The sequence below is a fragment of the Cololabis saira genome, chromosome 16 (assembly GCF_033807715.1).
Source record: "Cololabis saira isolate AMF1-May2022 chromosome 16, fColSai1.1, whole genome shotgun sequence".
Taxonomy (NCBI): domain Eukaryota; kingdom Metazoa; phylum Chordata; class Actinopteri; order Beloniformes; family Belonidae; genus Cololabis; species Cololabis saira.
Genome location: NC_084602.1, coordinates 41,578,136 through 41,598,634, shown reverse-complemented (window position 1 = coordinate 41,598,634; position 20,499 = coordinate 41,578,136). Strand labels below are relative to the sequence as shown.

General features: G+C 44.4%; 1 protein-coding gene across 2 annotated transcripts in view; it reads right to left on the bottom strand.

Moving 5' to 3' along the window:
- Positions 1 to 20,499, bottom strand: part of LOC133462724 (NACHT, LRR and PYD domains-containing protein 3-like) — a 228,676-nt gene that overhangs the window by 67,469 nt on the left and 140,708 nt on the right. For both annotated transcript variants that reach the window (XM_061744121.1, XM_061744120.1), the window contains exons 7-11: positions 8,553 to 8,622; positions 6,140 to 6,371; positions 4,176 to 5,925; positions 3,710 to 3,883; positions 2,430 to 2,603 (exon numbers count right to left, since the gene is read on the bottom strand). In XM_061744121.1, the coding sequence (XP_061600105.1) occupies positions 2,430 to 2,603; positions 3,710 to 3,883; positions 4,176 to 5,925; positions 6,140 to 6,371; positions 8,553 to 8,622 (2,400 nt within the window). The remainder of the gene's footprint in view (positions 1 to 2,429; positions 2,604 to 3,709; positions 3,884 to 4,175; positions 5,926 to 6,139; positions 6,372 to 8,552; positions 8,623 to 20,499) is intronic.

Sequence of the window (20,499 nt, the reverse complement as noted above, 5' to 3'; positions counted from 1 at the left end):
CAGAGATCCCTCAATCAGCTGTAGAGGGAAGAAGAAAGAAGAGAGCAGATAAAGGAGTGTCTGCAGAGATCCCCCCATCAGCTGTAGAGGAAGGAAGAAAGAAGAGAGGAGATAAAGGAGTGTTTGCAGAGATCCCTCCATCAGCTGTAGAGGAAGAAGAAAGAAAAGAGCAGATAAAGGAGTGTTAGCCGAGATCCCTCCATCAGCTGTAGAGGAAGAAGAAAGAAAAGAGCAGATAAAGGAGTGTTTGCAGAGATCCCTCCATCAGCACATCCAGGACTTCAGAGCTCAGGGCTGCAGTGGAGCAGCTGTGTGTCTGAACATCCTGGAAGGCCGTCAGCTGGAATACACCTTTATTTTTGGACACGTGAACACCAGCACAACACTGGTCTACAACACACATCTGGACCCTATGATTGGCCGACTGCTGTCTCTGTGTTTCTGTCCAATCCTGCAGCCTGTCATCATCCTCCTCTCACAGCTTCATGAGGAAAGCAGCTGCTGAGAAGCTGCAGCTTCACTGGAAACACTGATCTTTGTTTTGATACCAACTGGTTTTAGTAGAAAACTGCTGGAAGCAGCAGAACCGAGTCCAACCTCCACTGACCTGAGAGTCTTCAGCTTGTAGTCTGGACTCTTCACCAGATCAGAAAGCTGCTTCACATCTGCAGCCTGCAGGAGGTTCCTGCTCAGGTCCAGAAGTTCCAGATGGGAGGGGTTGGACTTCATAGCTGAGACCAGAGAAGAACAACTGATCTTTGACAGACTGCAGTTCACCAATCTGAATAAAGAATAAAAAATAAATTACAATTCAGCATCATCTTCATCATTTTACAGATAAATTACAATTCAGCATCATCTTCATCATTTTACATGCTCCATACAGATGAGAATTAGAAAGGTGATGGACTTTATGAAGGCTGATGTTCATATTGATGTCACACATGTGATCAATAGTCTGCGTATATTTCTCTTCAGTATTATTGACTTGATGATCAGAAAAGTCTGAGTTTGTGCTGATTTCAATAAAGTCAGTGATGAGGACGACAGTCTAGACCATGTAAAGTCCATTCATGTCACGTGTTTCTGTCCCAATAACACGTCTGTTTGTAAATTATGTTTTGGACAATAAAGTTTTCATTCCTAGAAGGACTTTGTGAGCAGAGAAAGAGTTTCAGGACAGGAGGACGTCTGTGTTTATTCAGCATTCATGAAAGACATCTCTTCTCCAGTGATGGATCTGGAACTGGTGCAGAAAACTTTTGTCTGATTAATACATTTGATTCATCAAGACCAGATGCATGATGGTACAAAAACGTACAAATCTGAACCCTTACAGGGAAACTAGAACCAAATACTCGTCAAAATATGGAAACTAATTGATGCTCCAGGGTTCAATGAAGTTTTTAATGGCGGAAACAGTTTTGATGGAATTTGAATTCAAATATCAGTCTTTCTATGTATATATAAATGAACGTAAAAGTTTATCGAACCTGAGTTTTTATGTAAAAATTTGAATTTGTTAAAATGTTTTCTTCCATAAACGATGAATAAATGAACAATATTCATAATTTCCATGTTTTTAAGGAGACATTTCTTCATCAATCAGTACATATTTGTCTGTTTAGGAGTTTTTTCAAACATTTTCTCTGAAAAAGTTGATTGAGTGACGACATAGTTTCAACACAAAGTTTCTGATGTTCTTGTTGGATGTTTTGTTGCTGATGAAGGAAACTCATCGTCTAGACACCAGCTTTATTTCAGTTTACTTACTTCAACACACATGTATTTATATTTAGTATTACACACTGAAAACCATAAAAAGACATTATTTGTTGCACCTTATGTCTTGATGTCACCTGGATGAAATGATCTTAACAGATATATTAAAGAATAATATTAAAAACACAGACAATTATGTTTTTCAATGTTTAGAGTTTCATATTTGGTCAACTTGTATTTGTTAATGTGAAATTTAATGTTAGTCAAAGGAAGCCAACGTTGGTTTGACTGATTTCATCCACAGTAAGAAGTTATTTAGTAAATGAGCTCTATAACTCATATATTGGACGACTACACATTCAGTCTGTCCACTATTGTCTGTCAGACTCTCTCAGTTTATTAACATCTGGATGACATTTCTGAACGTATTAGCTGTAAAGTTAATTCATGTTTGTTCAGATGTTTTATTCCAGGTTCAGACACATCTCTGGTTCTTCATTTGTTCCTGTCTGACACATTCACATGTTTAGTTTTATGTAATGAATCAGAAGAGGAAGTTTAAGATGAAACTAAAGCAGAGAAGAAGAACTCAGAGCAGTCAGATGGTCAGTGTGGATCAGTAGAAGATCAGCCTGATGTCTGCAGGTTAGTGTCAACACAACTTTCACATCAGATTCATCTGAACACACAACTGAAACATGTCTGACCTCAGAGTCTCCAGTCTGCAGTCTGGACTCTCCAGAAATCCACTCAGATGTTTCACTCCTGAATCCTGCAGCTTGTTCCTGCTCAGGTCCAGATATTTCAGATGGGAGGGGTTGGACTTCAGAGCTGGGCCCAGAGAAGAACAGCTGATCTCTGACAGACCGCACCACTTCAACCTGAACAGAAAGTAAAACATGTTCCAGTCTCATCAGAGAAGTGTTTCTTCAAATATCAACTTTGTCATCAGGTCCATGTGGGTCACCACCGTATCTGGACTTTATAAAACAGGTTTTACAGTTTTGTTACATCCATGATGTGGGTTCCTGGTTGTTCCTCTGACATGTTCACCTTTACTGAACATCCTGAGCTTTTCTGGTCCAAGTCTGACACTAGATTAAGATGAAAACACCAACATACACACCAATCCTTTTGATTAGTGTGGATGTTCAAATATTGTTCAAAGCAGCAGTTTAGAGATCAGAAGCTGATCTAGCAACAATTATTAACACCAGAATGGATCTGTGGAGAACTGCTGGACTTTATATCATGTGTCCAGTTTTATATCATTTATGCAGGATTCCTGAGCTTTTTATCATAATGATCCTTGTATGTTATAAAGAGTTAAAATGATGTTTTCTGAGAGCAGAACATATTAAAATACTTTACCTTTAGTAATGTGTCATTTATAATTTGACTTAACTTGCAAACACCTAATTATTCTGTTACAACTGAGTTTATCAGTTAATATCTTACTTTTAGTTAAAGATAAGAATGATATAATTATGTATATTTATCAGACTAATTCAACAAATGTGTGTAGTTTTGCTGAAGTGGGTGGGGAGTGTTAAAATGTGAACAACACATGATTGTTTGTTCTATCTCACACTGTCCAGAGAGTTGTTGTGTTGTTGAAAAATGGAAAATATTTTTTATTCTTTTTAAATTGAGCTATTCATTTGATTTTCTTAATATTTTGTTTGAGAGTGTGATGAGAACATGTAAATCCTGACTTTGAAAAGAGGAAATGTTGAGTCATAATACCATTGTGCTGATTATAAAGGTTTTTTTTTTACTTTGAGGAGGTGTCCTAGTGCCTGTTGTCTCTGAGTTGTGAGCATGTATGTTTATGTATTTAATTAATGATAATGTTGTAATTAAGCTGATGATTCTGATGAGACCCCAGAGAAACTGCTGTGAAAGGTCAGCAGCTAACGGGGATCTAATAAAACAACCAAACAAACAGTTGTAACGGTCACCAGTTGAACACTTGGTGGATTCTGACCTGAGAGACTCCAGGTGACAGTGTGGACTCTCCAGTCCAGGACACAGCTGCTTCAGTCCAGAATCCTGCAGGGGGTTGTAGCTCAGGTCCAGTTCTGTCAGACTGGAGGACTGAGAGCTGAGAACTGAGGACAGAAGTGGACAGATGTTCCCTGAGAGTTTACAGCCTCTCAACCTGCAGAGGAGATTCAAGAGAGATCATGAGGTTATTGAAAAGTAGATTATCATCTTTTAACAAAGAAATGTAGGCTATAATATCAATGAAAACTGATTATTTCAACTAATGATCAATAAGTATTGATCACTGCATTTCTCTTCTCTGTATGTAAAGTTTCCTGAGATGAATCATTGAGGGGAACTGGTCCCACATGAACCTGAACTTAGTTGAACAGTGAATTTAACTGGTTTCCTCCAAGAACACAACATGTGATTGTAACTAAAACAGATGTGTCCGTGTTCGTCCTTACAGAACTTTCTTGGAGGCTTTGACCACCGGCAGCAGCCTCCGTAGAACCTTTTCTGAAGCTCGGAACTTCTTCAGGTCAAACTCCTCCAGATCTTCTGATGACAGTAAGATGAAGACCAGAGCCGACCACTGAGAAGGAGACGGTTTAACTCTGAAGAGACGTCCTGACCTCAGGTACCGTTGGACCTCCTCCACCAGAGACCGATCGTTCAGATCACTCAGACAGTGGAACAGGTTGATGCTTCTCTCTGCAGACAGATCCTCACTGATCTTCTTCTTTATGTATTCAACTGTTTCCTGTGAACTTCTTTGTTTTGGTTCCATCAGACCTCGTAGGAGGTTCTGATTGGTCTCCAGTGAAAGACCCAGGAGGAAACGGAGGAACAAGTCCAGGTGTCCGTTTGGACTCTGTAAGGTCTTGTCCACAGCTGTCTGATAGAAGTCAGTCTCTGCACTTCCCAACCTGAAGGTGTTTCTTTGCTCCTCCAGCAGGTTGACTCCAGAGCTGATGAAGGTCAGATGGACATGAAGAGCAGCCAGAAACTCCTGGACACTCAGATGGATGAAGCAGAAGACCTGGTCCTGGTACATGTTTCTCTCCTCTCTAAAGATCTGGGTGAACACTCCTGAGTACACTGAAGTGTCTGTGACATCGATGCCACACTCTCTCAGGTCTGATTCATAGAAGATCAGGTTTCCTTTCCGCAGCTGCTCAAATGCCAGTTTTCCCAGAGACTCCACCATCTTCCTGCTCTCTGGACTCCAGTGTGGATTCGTCTCAGCTCCTCCGTGATACTTGACCTTCTTCAGTTTGGCCTGGACCACCAGGAAGTGGATGTACATCTCAGTCAGGGTCTTGGGCAGCCGCCCTCCCTCTCTGGTTTCCAGGACGTTCTCCAGGACCGTAGCAGTGATCCAGCAGAAGACTGGGATGTGGCACATGATGTGGAGGCTCCGTGATGTCTTGATGTGGGAGACGATCCTGCTGGTCTGCTCCTCATCTCTGAACCTCTTCCTGAAGTATTCCTCCTTCTGTGGGTTAGTGAACCCTCTGACCTCTGTCACCATGTCAACACAGTAAGGAGGGATCTGATTGGCTGCTGCGGGTCGTGTGGTGATCCAGAGACGAGCAGAAGGAAGCAGGTTCCTCCTGATGAGGTTTGTCAGCAGCACAGCCACTGAGGTGGACTCTGTAACATCAGTCAGGACCTCATTTTTGTGGAAGTTCAGAGGAAGTCGACTCTCATCCAGACCGTCAAAGATGAACACGACCTGGAACTCTTCAAAGCTGCAGATTCCTTTGGTTTCAGAGAAGAAGTGATGAACAAGTTCCACCAAGCTGAACTTCTCCTCTCTCAGCACATTCAGCTGTCTGAAGGTGAATGGAAGCAGTAACTGGATGTCCTGGTTGGTTGTGCCTTCAGCCCAGTCCAGACTGAACTTCTGTGTTAGGACTGTTTTCCCGATGCCGGCCACTCCCTTCGTCATCACCGTTCTGATTGGTTTATCTCTTCCAGGTGGGGGTTTAAAGATGTCTTCCTGTCTGATGGCTGTTTCTGCTCTGTCTGGTTTCCTGGAAGCTGCTTCAATCTGTCTGACTTCATGTTCATCGTCGACCTCTCCAGTCCCTCCCTCTGTGATGTAGAGCTCCGTGTAGATCTGATCCAGAATGGTTGGGTTTCCTGCTTTAATAATCCCCTCAGACACATGCTGGTACTTCTCCTTCAGCTTAGACTTCAACTTTTTACAAACTGTAACGTAAAGACAGAGATTTAGTGTTTTATGAAGTTCACTCAACAACTTAATTCTAAAAACAATCAAGATCTGAAAATCCGCTGATCAGCTGTAACTTTATGATGAGCTGTCTGTTGTAGGTCAATGAAACATATTATCAGTTATTGTTTAAACAGGATAGAATCTTCATAGTAAGATGGTTTTTGTGTTTTTTCCTTCTCTACAACAGACCTTTATCTCTTTTCATCTTCTTTAAAATCGTCTCGGCCACCTCTTTGGTATTTGAGGAGAACCTCTGCATCATCAGATCTGCTGTCTTCAATATGTCCGCATGCTCCAGATCACACACTGGGATCGGTTTGAAACCATCCTTTGATTCTTCTGCATTCACCAGGTACCAGTGGAATTCCTTCAGCCCACTGGAGTCCAAATCCTCCAAAGTGTCCTTCAACCACATTTTTACCTTAAATAAAGAAATCATCATAAATTAAGTCTTAAAATCTGAATTATTGACAGAGAATCAGTTGGACTTGAACAAACTCAGGAACATCCAGAAATCAGAAAATGGATTACAGACCAGTGTTTCCCAACTCTGGCCCTCAAGGGTCGCTGCCCTGCATGTTTTAGATGTTTTCCTGTTCCAACAGGCCCACGTTTGGACCTGCAGGTCTTTTTGGCGGGAGCGGACTCCAGCCAACCCAGTAAAACCAAAGATGAGTCTGCCAGTCAGCTGGACCATTGACCCTGTTGCGTCCAGTCTGGTAGTAATGGGCTTGCGATCGTCTACATCGATGTCATATCACAACACAACAACTGACACGCATGATGAAGACGCTCCTGAAAACTACTGACATAATCTAGCACATTGTGCTCAGTGTGAGATGTTTCCGTCCACCATTTTTCCTTGAGAAGCTGAAGAGGACGACCCACCGCACAACCAAAGACTAAAGCTGCAGGCCTAAATCCAAGAGATCCCTGTGCGGTCTCTCTGATGGCAAAGAGCAAAGGTGGAAGACCCTCATCCCTCTCAAGACAGACCTGGACAACGTAGACTTTAAAGTCTGATGAAATCGTTCCCCCAAGACTCGGAGTGACAAGGACTCGATGTTTGATGCAAATACTGTGAAACTTCTCTGATGATTCAGTGAACTGCTGTCTGTGATCTGTGTTGATTTAACCGTGTAATCATTGTTGCTGATTTTAACCTCCATGTGGACAACAATCAGGACAATCCTCAGGACATGTGGACAACCCTCAGGACAATCCTCAGGACATGTGTACAACCCTCAGGACATGTGGACAACACTCAGGACAATCCTCAGGACAACCCTCAGGACATGTGTACAATCCTCAGGACAACCCTCAGGACAATCTTCAGGACATGTGGACAATCCTCAGGACAACCCTCAGGACATGTGGACAACCCTCAGGACAACCCTCAGGACATGTGGACAACCCTCAGGACATGTGGACAACCCTCAGGACAACCCTCAGGACAATCCTCAGGACAACCCTCAGGACATGTGGACAACCCTCAGGACAACCCTCAAGACAACCCCCAGGACAAAGGGACTAAAGACCTACCAACTTTGGGCGACACTGCCTGTAACAGAGAGCAAACACGATAGGGGGCGGAGCTAGACCTGCTGGCTCTGACGGTCTGAGCATCTCAAAGGTTAGTGTGTCTGATGTGGGCATGTCTGAAACAAACAGATCCCACACCACCAGGGATCCGAGATCTTTTCTCTTTTCTTATTAGAACAAGGCTTGCTGCTACATTTTTACTCACTAATTTTGACATGCGTCTCGGTTCAGCAGTTGGGGATTGTGTAACTTTTAGAGGAAACACATTGTTATACATTAGAATCAAGTTTCTAAAACCTTGTCGATTTGCTTCAGGGACAAGTTCATAGGCGTGCAACAATGTTCTTTTCAAGTTAGCACTCGATGCAGAGACCAACACTAATTTAGTGCAGTAGCCATGCGCTTAAAGGCACCAAAATAAGAGTCAACGTCTGACCGAAACGAAGGAACTAACGTGGTGTGCTTACTGACGTCAACGTGTGTGCTTTGAGGTGACGTAGCTATGGACACGGGTCAACTCTTTTCAAGAGCTCTGATCTGGAGATGCATTGCTTGCACTAACAGCTCTTTGTTGCGCGTCTCCACTTCCTGAATACGAAAGGGTTAAGCGGAGATCTTCGGGGGTACAGACTTGGTTGAAGTTCAGAAACTGGATCAAGGTCCACACTGGATCACTGAACACTTGAGCAACCTCTGCTACCTTTGCATCCGTCCCGTCTACAGCGGTAGACGTTTCTAACAGCCTCTCAGATGTTAGCTGCCCTACTTCAGCTTTGTCAGAGCGTTTTTCCAGTTCTTCCTCTACAGACTACGAGACTGCCTCACTTCTGGAGCCTCTGGTGGTCAAATTAGGAATTGCAAAAGTTGGCCCTTCTGCGTTAGCATCGACTGACGGGTTTGTTGGAATGATGATGTATTCGTTGTCTGGAACATTATTTGCTCTGAAAGAGAGAGATCTCTGCTTCCATAAGCTGAAGAAGCTGAAGAACAAGGAACTCTTGAGTTTCTCATTCAGGAACAAAGGAGGTTGTGATTTCAGACTGGAAGCAGTTTGACTTACAGTATAGTTGTCACTCCTGGAGTCATCCTGGTCCTCAGATGTCACATCGTCACGTGTTTGAAGCTGAATGCTGTCGAAATGGAGAGAACAGAGGATTGGTCTGCAGATGCTTGACTGTGATTGGTTGACAGGTCCAAGTAACAGCTTCTGAAGTCTTGTTGTGAAGCGATAACACTCTATGTACAGACGGCTGCTTCAGTCATCCACTCAAACGCGTCAGTCGAGGTTTGTGTCACTTTGAACTGATCCCTCACTTGTTACCAAGACCCTGAGACGCTTGGACTCCCCCAACGAGGCCAGGACCTGATCCCCGAACCAGGGAGGGTGCATGACATGGTCTCTAATTTGGAGCTACTGATTCTCATCCCAGCTGCGAACCACTCAATTGAGGGTAGGGCTGGGCGATATGGCCTTTTAATAATATTTCAATATTTTCAAGCCATGTCACGATAAGCGATATATATCTCAATATTTTGCCTTAGCCTTGAATTAACACTTTGATGCATACAATCACACCAGTATGATGGTTCTATATGTCTACATTAAAACATTTTTGTTCATAGTGCATTAATATACTGTGGGGAGAACAAGTATTTGATACACTGCCGATTTTGCAGGTTTTCCCACTTGAAAAGCATGTAGAAGTCTGTAATTTTTATCATAGGTACTCTTCAACTGTGAGTGATGGGATCTAAAAAAAAATCCACAAAATCACATTGTATGATTTTTAAGTAATTAATTTGCATTTTATTGCATGACATATAGACTATGCCTATCTGTAGCCTATCTGAAAGTAACTATAACAAATGTGAAGTTCCTCAAGGAAGCTTTTTAGGTCCCTTACTTTTTATTATTTTTACTATTGATCTTCCTTATGCTACTATGAATACAAACATGGTTATGTATGCTGATGACACAACTCTGTATAGTACTGCCCCTTCATTAAATTAGTTAGTAACTACTTTAAATCTGGACCTAGAGAGGGTGTCCAACTGGGTGAATAATAACAAACTAGCACTGAATGTGACCAAAACAAAAAGTATTGTTTTTGGCACCAGACATATGCTTATTCGTGATCCTCAGCTGCATCTATCAATGTCAGGTATACCTATAGAACAGGTTAAGAAAACTAAGCTGCTTGGTGTCCTATTGGACAGTGAATTGTCATGGTCGGACCATATTGAAGGCATTGTAACTAAAATGGGCAGAGGCATAGCCATGGTCAGGAAGTGCTCCTTCTACTTGACATCCTCAAGCATGGGTCAAGTGATACAGTCCTTAGTTTTCTGTCACCTTTATTACTGTCCTGTAGTATGGTCAGCAGCGACGCAAGGAGACCTGAACAAACTTCAGCTTGTTCAGAACAGAGCTGCCAGACTGGCACTTAACTGTTCTCTTCGCACAAACATAGGATATATGCATGCATGCCTGTCTTGGTTAACAGTTAAAAACAAACTTGAAATCAGTGTCCTCATGTTTGCCAGAAACATTATTTCAAATCAAGCACCGGAGTACTTTTTCAAACAGTTATTAAAGTCAAGTGACAGACATAATCATAACACCAGAATTGCCAGCCTTGGGCATCTGACACTCCCTGCTCCAAAAACGAACCTCCTCAAAAAATCAGCTATGTATACGTCAATAACTTATTGGAACAGGTTACCACCCCACATTAATATAGTACAAAGTAAATTGTCATTTAAATATGCTATAAAGAAACACTTGTTGTCATTTACTACATGACTAGAGTGTTATTTTTGTTTTTTTGTATTTGATTTTGTAAAGTGGATTATGATCATGTGTTCTTTGTAATTTAATACTGTAGAATGCATTACATTAATTATTTATAATCATTTTTTATAGAATAAATTGCAATCATGTATTTCATTTTCTATACTGCTCAGTAAAACCTTTGTATATCGTGTATTGTATATTGTATATTATGTATTGTATTTTCTTTTATGTGTATGGACCCCAGGAAGAATAGCTGCTACTTAGGTACGCGACCCATCTTCAATGCTCTTACTGAGGGAAGGAGGTTGTTGGCCAAGATCTCGCGATACATGGCCCCATCCATCCTCCCCTCAATACGGTGCAGTCGTCCTGTCCCCTTTGCAGAAAAGCATCCCCAAAGAATGACGTTTCCACCTCCATGCTTCACAGTTGGGATGGTGTTCTTGGGGTTGTACTCATCCTTCTTCTTCGTCCAAACACGGCGAATGGAGTTTAGACCAAAAAGCTCTATTTTAGTCTCATCAGACCACATGACCTTCTCCCATTCCTCCTCTGGATCATCCAGATGGTCATTGGCAAACTTCAGACGGGCCTTGACATGCACTGGCTTGAGCAGGGGGACCTTGCGTGCGCTGCAGGATTTTAATCCATGACGGCATAGTGTGTTACTAATGGTTTTCTTTGAGACTGTGGTCCCAGCTCTCTTCAGGTCATTGACCAGATCCTGCCGTGTAGTTCTGGGCTGATCCCTCACCTTCCTCATGATCATTGATGCCCCACGAGGTGAGATTTTGCATGGAGCCCCAGACCGAGGGAGATTGACCGTCATCTTGAACTTCTTCCATTTTCTAATAATTGCGCCAACAGTTGTTGCCTTCTCACCAAGCTGCTTGCCTATTGTCCTGTAGCCCATCCCAGCCTTGTGCAGGTCTACAATTTTATCCCTGATGTCCTTACACAGCTCTCTGGTCTTGGCCATTGTGGAGAGGTTGGAGTTTGTTTGATTGAGTGTGTGGACAGGTGTCTTTTATACAGGTAACGAGTTCAAACAGGTGCAGTTAATACAGTTAATGAGTGGAGAACAGGAGGGCTTCTTAAAGAAGAACTAACAGGTCTGTGAGAGCCGGAAGTCTTACTGGTTGACAGGTGATCAAATACTTATGTCATGCAATAAAATGCTAATTAATTACTTAAAAATCATACAATGTGATTTCTGGATTTTTATTTTAGATTCCATCACTCACAGTTGAAGAGTACCTATGATAAAAATGACAGACTTCTACATGCTTTTCAAGTGGGAAAACCTACAAAATCGGCAGTGCATCAAATACTTGTTCTCCCCACTGTATGCTCATTTTAAACTTTCATGCAAAAAGGGGGAATAAGTCAAATTCACCAAAACTGTATTTATTAAACAGTTACTAAGCAGTGAGTGGCACAAACATAAAAAGTGTAATTTCAAAACAGAAACAGCACGTTGCATCTCTCTGACTCCCTGTCCGAAGAACATCTGCTAAAAACATGTTCTGGTCCTGGTTTTACCTGGTTTTACCTGGTCTTACTTGGTTTTACCTGGTTTTACCTGGTTTTACCTGGGATGGTTTTACCTGGGATGAGCTGCTCTGAGCAGGAGGGCCCCACTATATTTATAGAGCACCTTTATACTCATCCTTTACTTTGCATCACTTTCACTTACTTTTAGAAATATGACATCATATAGTCTTGTTTGACTTTGTTTCGATGATAGTGATTGATTTCATGTGGCCACATTTAAGCAACACTAGGTGATGTTTCTCAGCTCTGGAAGAAAAAAGCTCAGCGGCACCGACGGGTAAAGAGAAAACATCCCTCCCTTTACTAAACTGTCGCAGTGAGGAGAAAACATCCCTCCCGTCTTTACTAAACCATCCCAGTGAGGAGAAAACATCCCTCCCGTCTTTACTAAACCATCCCAGTGAGGAGAAAACATCCCCCTCGTCTTTACTAAACCGTCCCAGTGAGGAGAAAACATCCCTCCCGTCTTTACTAAACCGTCCCAGTGAGGAGAAAACATCCCCCTCGTCTTTACTAAACCGTCCCAGTGAGGAGAAAACATCCCCCTCGTCTTTACTAAACCGTCCCAGTGAGGAGAAAACATCCCTCCCGTCTTTACTAAACCGTCCCAGTGAGGAGAAAACATCCCTCCCGTCTTTACTAAACCATCCCAGTGAGGAGAAAACATCTCCCTCGTCTTTACTAAACCGTCCCAGTGAGGAGAAAACATCCCTCCCGTCTTTACTAAACCGTCCCAGTGAGGAGAAAACATCCCCCTCGTCTTTACTAAACCGTCCCAGTGAGGAGAAAACATCCCTCCCGTCTTTACTAAACCGTCCCAGTGAGGAGAAAACATCCCTCCCGTCTTTACTAAACCGTCCCAGTGAGGAGAAAACATCCCCCTCGTCTTTACTAAACCGTCCCAGTGAGGAGAAAACATCCCTCCCGTCTTTACTAAACCGTCCCAGTGAGGAGAAAACATCCCTCCCGTCTTTACTAAACCGTCCCAGTGAGGAGAAAACATCCCTCCCTTTACTAAACCATCCCAGTGAGGGGAAAAATCCCTCCCTTTACTAAACCATCCCACTGAGGAGAAAACATCCCTCCCTTTACTAAACCATCCCAGTGAGGAGAAAACATCCCTCCCTTTACTAAACCATCCCACTGAGGAGAAAACATCCCTCCCTTTACTAAACCATCCCAGTGAGGAGAAAACATCCCTCCCGTCTTTACTAAACCATCCCAGTGAGGAGAAAACATCCCTCCATTTACTAAACCGTCCCAGTGAGGAGAAAACATCCCTCCTTTTACTAAACCGTCCCAGTTTGCTTTGAAAAGAGTCGCGCATAGCAACCACGTGGATGAGCTTAAACAGGTCGAGTTTGGGAAAGTGAGGTGGAACTGACCGGCGGACCGGATAGCAGCGCCGACACCAGCAGCACTGGGTTCGCTTGTTTTATCTCTCTGAGAAGGAGAGACGAGACGAGATAGTGAGAAAAGCCTGTAATTTAATGCCCGCGGCTAAAAGCAAATGTTTGACAATGTATATTTGAATATTCATGATATAGTCATTTTGTACATCGCACAGAGTAGGAGCTGAGATACATCGAGTTTACTGATATATCGCCCAGCCCTAATTGAGGGTAGCAGGTCTTGGACTGGTGAAGCCAACACAACCCAGACCCAATTCTGAGGTTACCAAACCGGCTCCCCACCACACCGCGGCTGCACCTAGAAGTTCTTTTCATATAAGTTCTGATCAGAATGGGTGACGGAGGGCAGCCATGGTGGTGTCCAAACCTCCCTGGAGTCCCCGAGGGACATGGTTGAACCTTCTCCAGGTTAGGAGAACTCCCTGGAGTCCCCGAGGGAATTGGTTGAACCTTCTCCAGGTTAGGAGAGAACTCCCTGGAGTCCCCGAGGGACATGGTTGAACCTTCTCCAGGTTAGGGGAACTCCCTGGAGTCTCCGAGGGACATGGTTGAACCTTCTCCAGGTTAAGGCGTAGTTACAGGTGCAGTTGGTGCCTGCGTACGCGTCTGTTCGGCTCCCAGCGTACCTCGCATAGTAAGCCAGGACAGCCCGTCATACCGGTGGTGACCGATAGGGGGCAGTAAGCAGAGCAACAGTTGGAAAAGCTACTTATATTAAGTAGCAGAAGTAGTAGCAGCAGCAGCGGTAGCAGATTAGAACAACGGACACTTTTACAGGACAGTATTGGATGATGTAGGAGATTATAACATCGTGTGAATGTGTTTGAGTGTGTATGAATGTTGGTGGTGGTCGGAGGGGCTGTTTGGCGCGATATGGCAGCCACGCTTCCGTCAGTCTGCAGGGCAGCTGTGGCTGCAGACGGAGCTACCACCGGGGAGAATGTTTATGAATTAATAATGATCTCTGTAAAGCTCTGGGTGCCTTGAAGGAAGCTATATAAAACCACAGCATTATTATTAGGGCCCGAGCACTTGCAGTGCGAAGGCCCTATTGTATTTGCAGGAATTCTTCTTCTTCTTCTTCTTCTTCTTCTTCTTCTTCCTGTTAGAGGAGTGTGAGTGGAAGAGCTTAGAGTGGATGGTGGATTTTTCTATTTTCTGTCCTTTGTTCTATCATGTATTGTTAGTGGTGTTTGTATCAGTTGTTTAGTGTTGTGTTTGGTTAGTTTTATTTAAGTTTGTAGTTGTTTTTGTGTGTTTTTGCCAGCCAGGCTTTGTCTGGCTGGAGGACCACTCGAAGCCAAAATGGCTGCCAGTGGCTTCTCCAAGCTGTCTCGGAAGCATGGCATCAAAGTCGGTGCCGGCTCTCCGTGCAGCGTGGAGGAGGTGGCTTTGGCTGTGGGGGAGATCATCGGGCACAGCTCTGTCATGTCTGCTGCCCGCATGAACAAAGCTGTGGTTTTGTTTTTGGAGAAGGAGGACCAGGTGAAATGTTTGGTGGAGAAAGGCATCACGGTGAATGGGCTGTTTGAGCCTGTGCTGCCGCTTACGCAGCCAGCATCTAAGATAACACTGTCAAACGTTCCTCCATTCATTAGCGATGAGTTCCTGGTTCGAGAGCTGTCTCGGCACGGTAAGGTGATATCACCAGTTAAAAAGATCTTGTCTGGTTGCAAGTCACCTTTACTAAAACATGTTGTATCCTACCGTAGACAGCTCTTTATGATCCTAAATAACAAGACGGAGGAATTTAATTATCGTTTCTTTGTTCGAGTGGACGACTTTGATTATGTTTTGTTTGCGACTTCCTCTCTTGTGAAGTGTTTCGGCTGTGGTGAGGTGGGACACCTCATTAAGGCCTGTCCTAACCGCACGGGCTCGGCTGGGGGGACGGTGACGGCCACCGCTGCCGCGGCCGCCGAGCGGCCAGCTCCTGCTGCGCGGCGGAGTCCTGATGCCGCGGGGGGGGATGGGGCTGTGGGGGGAGCTGACTCAGACGCTCAGTCTGGGTCGGACCCCCCCGCGGCTTCATCCGCTCCGGTGGTTGAGAGTCAGGTGGAGAAAGAACAGGTGGAGAAGGAACAGAGCCGGGACCGTGGTTGTGCTGAGGTGAGTGGTGAGGGGGAGAGTGGTGCAGGTGAAGGTGGTGAAATGGCAGCTGAGGTGACAGGTGGGCTTGGACCTGAGCTGTATGAAGTAGGTGAGGTGACAAGTGAGTTGGGTGAGGTGACAAGTGAGTTGGGTGAGGTGACAAGTGTGCTGGGTGAGGTGACAAGTGTGCTGGGTGAGGTAGGTGAGCTGGGTGAAACTGGTAAAGTAATGGGTGAAACAGAAAAAATAACAGGTGAGCTGGGTGAAACCGGTTGGGTCACTGGTGAGTTGGGTGAAACAGAAAAAATAACAGGTGAGCTGGGTGAAACCGGTAAAGGGCCTGATGAGTTGTGTGAGGCTGGTGCAGCTGCTGAGGTCATGGAGGTCTGTGATCTTCATCCTTCAAAACGGTGCAGCAAACGAAAAAATATGCAGAAGGATGTTGTGGGCTGTAAGGCTGGTCGGCTGTGGGCAAAACCAAGTGCTGCAGACAGCAGCGACAGTGAAGGCTGCCTATCTCAATTCAATTCAATTCAATTTTATTTATATAGCGTCTAATACAACAGATGTTGTCTCTAGACGCTTTCCAGAGATCCAGAACATGAACATAAACATAAACATAAACATAAACATAAACATAAACATAAACATAAACATAAACCCCCGAGCAATTATTATATAAACAATGGCAGGTAAAAACTCCCTGACTGCAGTGACATGTCGTGCAGTCAGATGACTGCCAGTCAGGACAAGAAACTATACTCTGAAACCATGTTTAAGGCGTTCCTGCAGCAGACAAAAGGCATGAAAGGCCTGGATATAGAGCAGTTTTTTCCTGACAAGCTCACTTTTTATAACTCAGCGAAACGTGTCATTAAAAACCGAGCTACATCAGATCTCACTGATCAGGAAATTTTTAGACTGAGGAAACAAATGCTTAAGGTGAGAAAGCAACTCGGTTTTTAATGATGTTGAAGCTGTTGGTTTTACTTTTATTTATCTCTTTTACTGTTTTTGCTTTTAACATCTCCATAACAATGGATTCTTTTAGAGTGGGGACGTTGAATGTGAATGGTGCCAGAGAGGCAAGGAAGAGGGCACTGGTGTTTGACACAGCAAGGATGAAAAATATTGTTGTGTTGTTTTTACAAGAAACACACAGTGATGAAGGCAATGAGGTGGACTGGAATAAAGAGTGGGAAGGAGAGGTGGCTTTGAGCCACAACACCACACTCAGCGGTGGAGTGGCCTTCCTGTTCTCTCGGAACTTTACTCCATCGTCCCTGGAGGTCGAGCATGTGGTGAAGGGGAGGTGTCTTTTAGTCAAGGCACAGTTTGAACATCACACACTGTTTTTTATGAATATTTATGCTCCAACAAACGGTGCAGAGAGGAAGAGCTTTCTAGAAAAAGTCAACACTAGACTGAATTGCTGTGGGTCGGAGGATTTTTTATTCTTGGGTGGGGATTTTAACTGTACCGAGTACGAGTTTTTAGACCGTAATCATGCAGAGCCTCATCCAGCCTCCCAACACGCTCTGAAGCAGCTGGTCTACTCCCACGGCCTGGTGGATGTGTGGCGAAGGATGCATACAGACTGCAGACAGTACACATGGTCCCACCTGAGAGAGGATAGAATCTCCTTAGCCAGACTTGATCGTTTTTATTGTTTTAAGCACCATTTTAATGTTTTTAAGCTGTGTAAAATAATGCCAGCTGGTTTTACAGATCATTCTTTGGTTTTATGTCATGTCACCATAAAGAACATTTTACCCAAGAGTGCATACTGGCATTTTAATTCAGTTTTAACATTTGACAAGGGTTTTAGTGAGGCTTTTAGTTATTTTTGGACTGGTTTTAGACACAGGAAAGATGATTTTACTTGTCTTAGGCAGTGGTGGGACCATGGCAAGACTGAGATAAAGCTTTTGTGTCAGCAGTATACTCTCAATGTCACACGTGACATCTGTCGGTCTATGAAAGACCTGGAGACTGAGATTGTGGAGCTGGAAACAATGAGTGCTTCCACAGGAAATCGAGGATATATTGAAATCCTCAAGTCCAAAAAAATGGCTTTAGCCAACCTGCTGGACACCAGGGTACAGGAGGCACTGGTCCGGTCCCGGGTCCAGAACATCACAGCGATGGATGCTCCCTCTAGCTTCTTCTTTGGCCTGGAGAAGAAGCATGGACAGAGGAAAATGATCCACTCTCTGCTCTCTGACACGGGGCAGGAGCTCACTGAACCTGGTCAGATAAGAAGGCGAGCTGTGCAGTTTTATTCATCCCTCTATACCAGCGAGTATGTGGAGGATGATGATCTGTTTGAGGGGTTCTGTGGTGAACTGCCTCAGGTCTCTGAGGAGACCAACTCACAGCTAGACCGGCCACTGCAGATGGAGGAGCTACACGCCGCTCTGCAGGGTATGCAGGGACGGCGGTCTCCTGGCATCGATGGCCTGACGGTTGAATTTTACAAAGCCTTCTGGAGTGTTTTGGCACCTGACATTCTAGAGGTGTTTAATGAAAGTCTGACCTCAGGTTCTCTGCCACTGTCCTGTCGGAGGGCTGTGGTTTCCCTGCTGCCAAAAAAAGGGAATCTGCAGGACATCAGGAACTGGCGCCCCGTGTCACTGTTGTGCACTGATTATAACATCCTGTCCAAGGCTTTGGCCAACAGGCTTAGAGAAGCTATGGAGCAGGTCATCCACCGGGATCAGACCTATTGTGTGCCCGGCAGGTCCATGTTAGACAATGTCTACCTAATTCGAGATGTTTTGGAGGTCTCTAGCTCATTGGGTATAAATACTGGTCTCATTTCGTTAGATCAGGAAAAGGCATTTGACCGTGTTGAGCACAGCTTCCTCTGGAAAACCATGGGGAGTTTTGGGTTCAGCACTGGTTTCATTGCCAAGATCCAGGTGTTATATAGTGACATTGAGAGTGTACTGAAGTTTAATGGCAGTCTGTGTGCTCCTTTCGGGGTGCGTAGAGGCATTCGGCAGGGCTGCGCTCTGTCTGGGATGCTCTACGCACTCTCCCTGGAACCCCTCCTCTGCAAGATCCGCACAAGAATCCGTGGCCTGATTTTACCTGGTTTTAGTGAAAACATCATTTTATCTGCTTACGCAGATGATGTTATTGTTTTAATTAAAAACCAAAATGATATTGACATTTTATGTAATTTAACAGTTTCTTTCAACACTCTGTCTGCAGCGAGGGTGAATTGGAGCAAGAGTGAAGCTCTTGCTGTCGGTAGTTGGCGTGACGGTCTCCCAGTTCTTCCCCAGGGTCTGTCCTGGAAAACTGACGGCCTGAAATACCTCGGCGTCTTCCTCGGGAACGAGGCTACGATCCGGAGGAACTGGGAGGGCGTCACTGAAAAAATTGAAGCCAAATTAAAAAACTGGAAATGGCTGCTCCCTCAGATGTCGTATCGAGGCAGGGTTCTTGTGCTAAACAATCTTGTGGCCTCCCTGCTTTGGCACCGTTTAGCCTGTATGGATCCTCCATCAGGTCTTTTAGCCCAGATCCAAGCAAAGCTTGTCAACTTTTTCTGGGATGGCTTTCACTGGGTGCCACAGGGGGTGCTGTTTTTACCCAGAGAGGAGGGGGGACAGGGCCTCATCCACTTGGCCAGCAGAACTGCCACCTTCAGACTACAGTTCATTCAGAGGTTTTTGTCAGGGCCGGCAGATCTGGTGTGGAGAGAAGTGGCCGGCTGCATACTCAGACGTGTGAGTAACTTGGGACTGGATGCTGCTCTGTTTTTAACCGATTTTAAATTTTTAAGGTTAAATGGGTTACCTCCTTTTTATCAGGGTGTTTTTAAATCATGGGCCCTTTTTAAATGTGATTCAGGAAAAAGCTCTAACTCTCTGTTCTGGTTGTTGAGAGAACCACTAGTTCATGGAGCCAGGCTGGATGTCTGCAGTGGAGCTGTGCCTGGGCTGACGGCAGCGCTGTGCAGGACCAAGACCCTGGTCCTGAAACAGCTGGTGGACACCGCAGGGCCGGCGCTGTCGGACTCTCAGGCGGTGGGCTCTCTGCTGGGCATCCAGTCCACCAGGGTGACCCAGAGGATTCTGGAGCTGTGGAGGCAGAGGCTCTCTGGGAGGGAGAGAAGCCTCCTGATGGACTACAGCAGAGGGACTGAACCTGATCACCGGGACCCGTTCCCGGAGGTGTTGATTTGTCCCCAACTTGGAGAGCTGGACGGACCTCTCCTCAACGACCCTCAGTTGCTCAGCTTGCACACAGCCGACAGAAAATCCCTCTACAAAAACTGTGTAAAAGCTGTCAACAAAAAAGGACTGTGTGACAGGGCGTCCACTGTATGGACTGACAAGCTGGGAGGAGATGGAGAGCGTCCACAGTGGAGAGTTTTATACAAACCTCCCCTCAAGAAGAGAACAGCCGACCTCCAGTGGAGGATTTTACACGGAGCCATCGCCACCAATGCCTTCATCTCTGTCATTAATCCTGCTGTGTCAAACCAGTGCCCTTTCTGTCACCTTCGCGAGACGGTTTTCCATGTTTTTAGTGAGTGTAAGAGACTTTCACAGCTCTTCACTCTTTTAACCACTGTTTTTAGTCTTTTTAATGAGACTTTTTGCAACACAAATTTTATTTATGGTGCAGGATACAGGAAGAGAAGTCAAACAAAGTGGCAACTGCTAAATTTTATTTCTGGTGAAGCCAAGATGGCGATCTATATATCCAGAAAAAACAGAGTAGAGGACAGAGCAGTTCAGGAGGCCGCCTCAGTGTGGCGCTGCAACACCCGATGTAGACTAAGACTGGAATTCAATTTTTATAAATTGATGAATGATTTGGGTTGTTTTAAGAACCTCTGGTGTTATAATAATGTCTTGTGTAATGTTTTTTTAATTCAAGATCTTTTTATTGAAATTTTCACAAAGTAAAAAAGGTGAAATGCTGCATGTCAATTACAAATATTTTGAGTAGGCATGGGCATGTTAATCATAGCATACACCAGTGTACAGAATATAAAAAACAATTAAACAGTATGAAAAAATATAAAATAGTAACAAAAACAAACTACAGACCAAACTAATCCCTCCCCTGTCACTGCCAGATTACTAATCACAATATGAGGTCACTCTAACATCAAAAGCCTGCACTAGGAATATAAA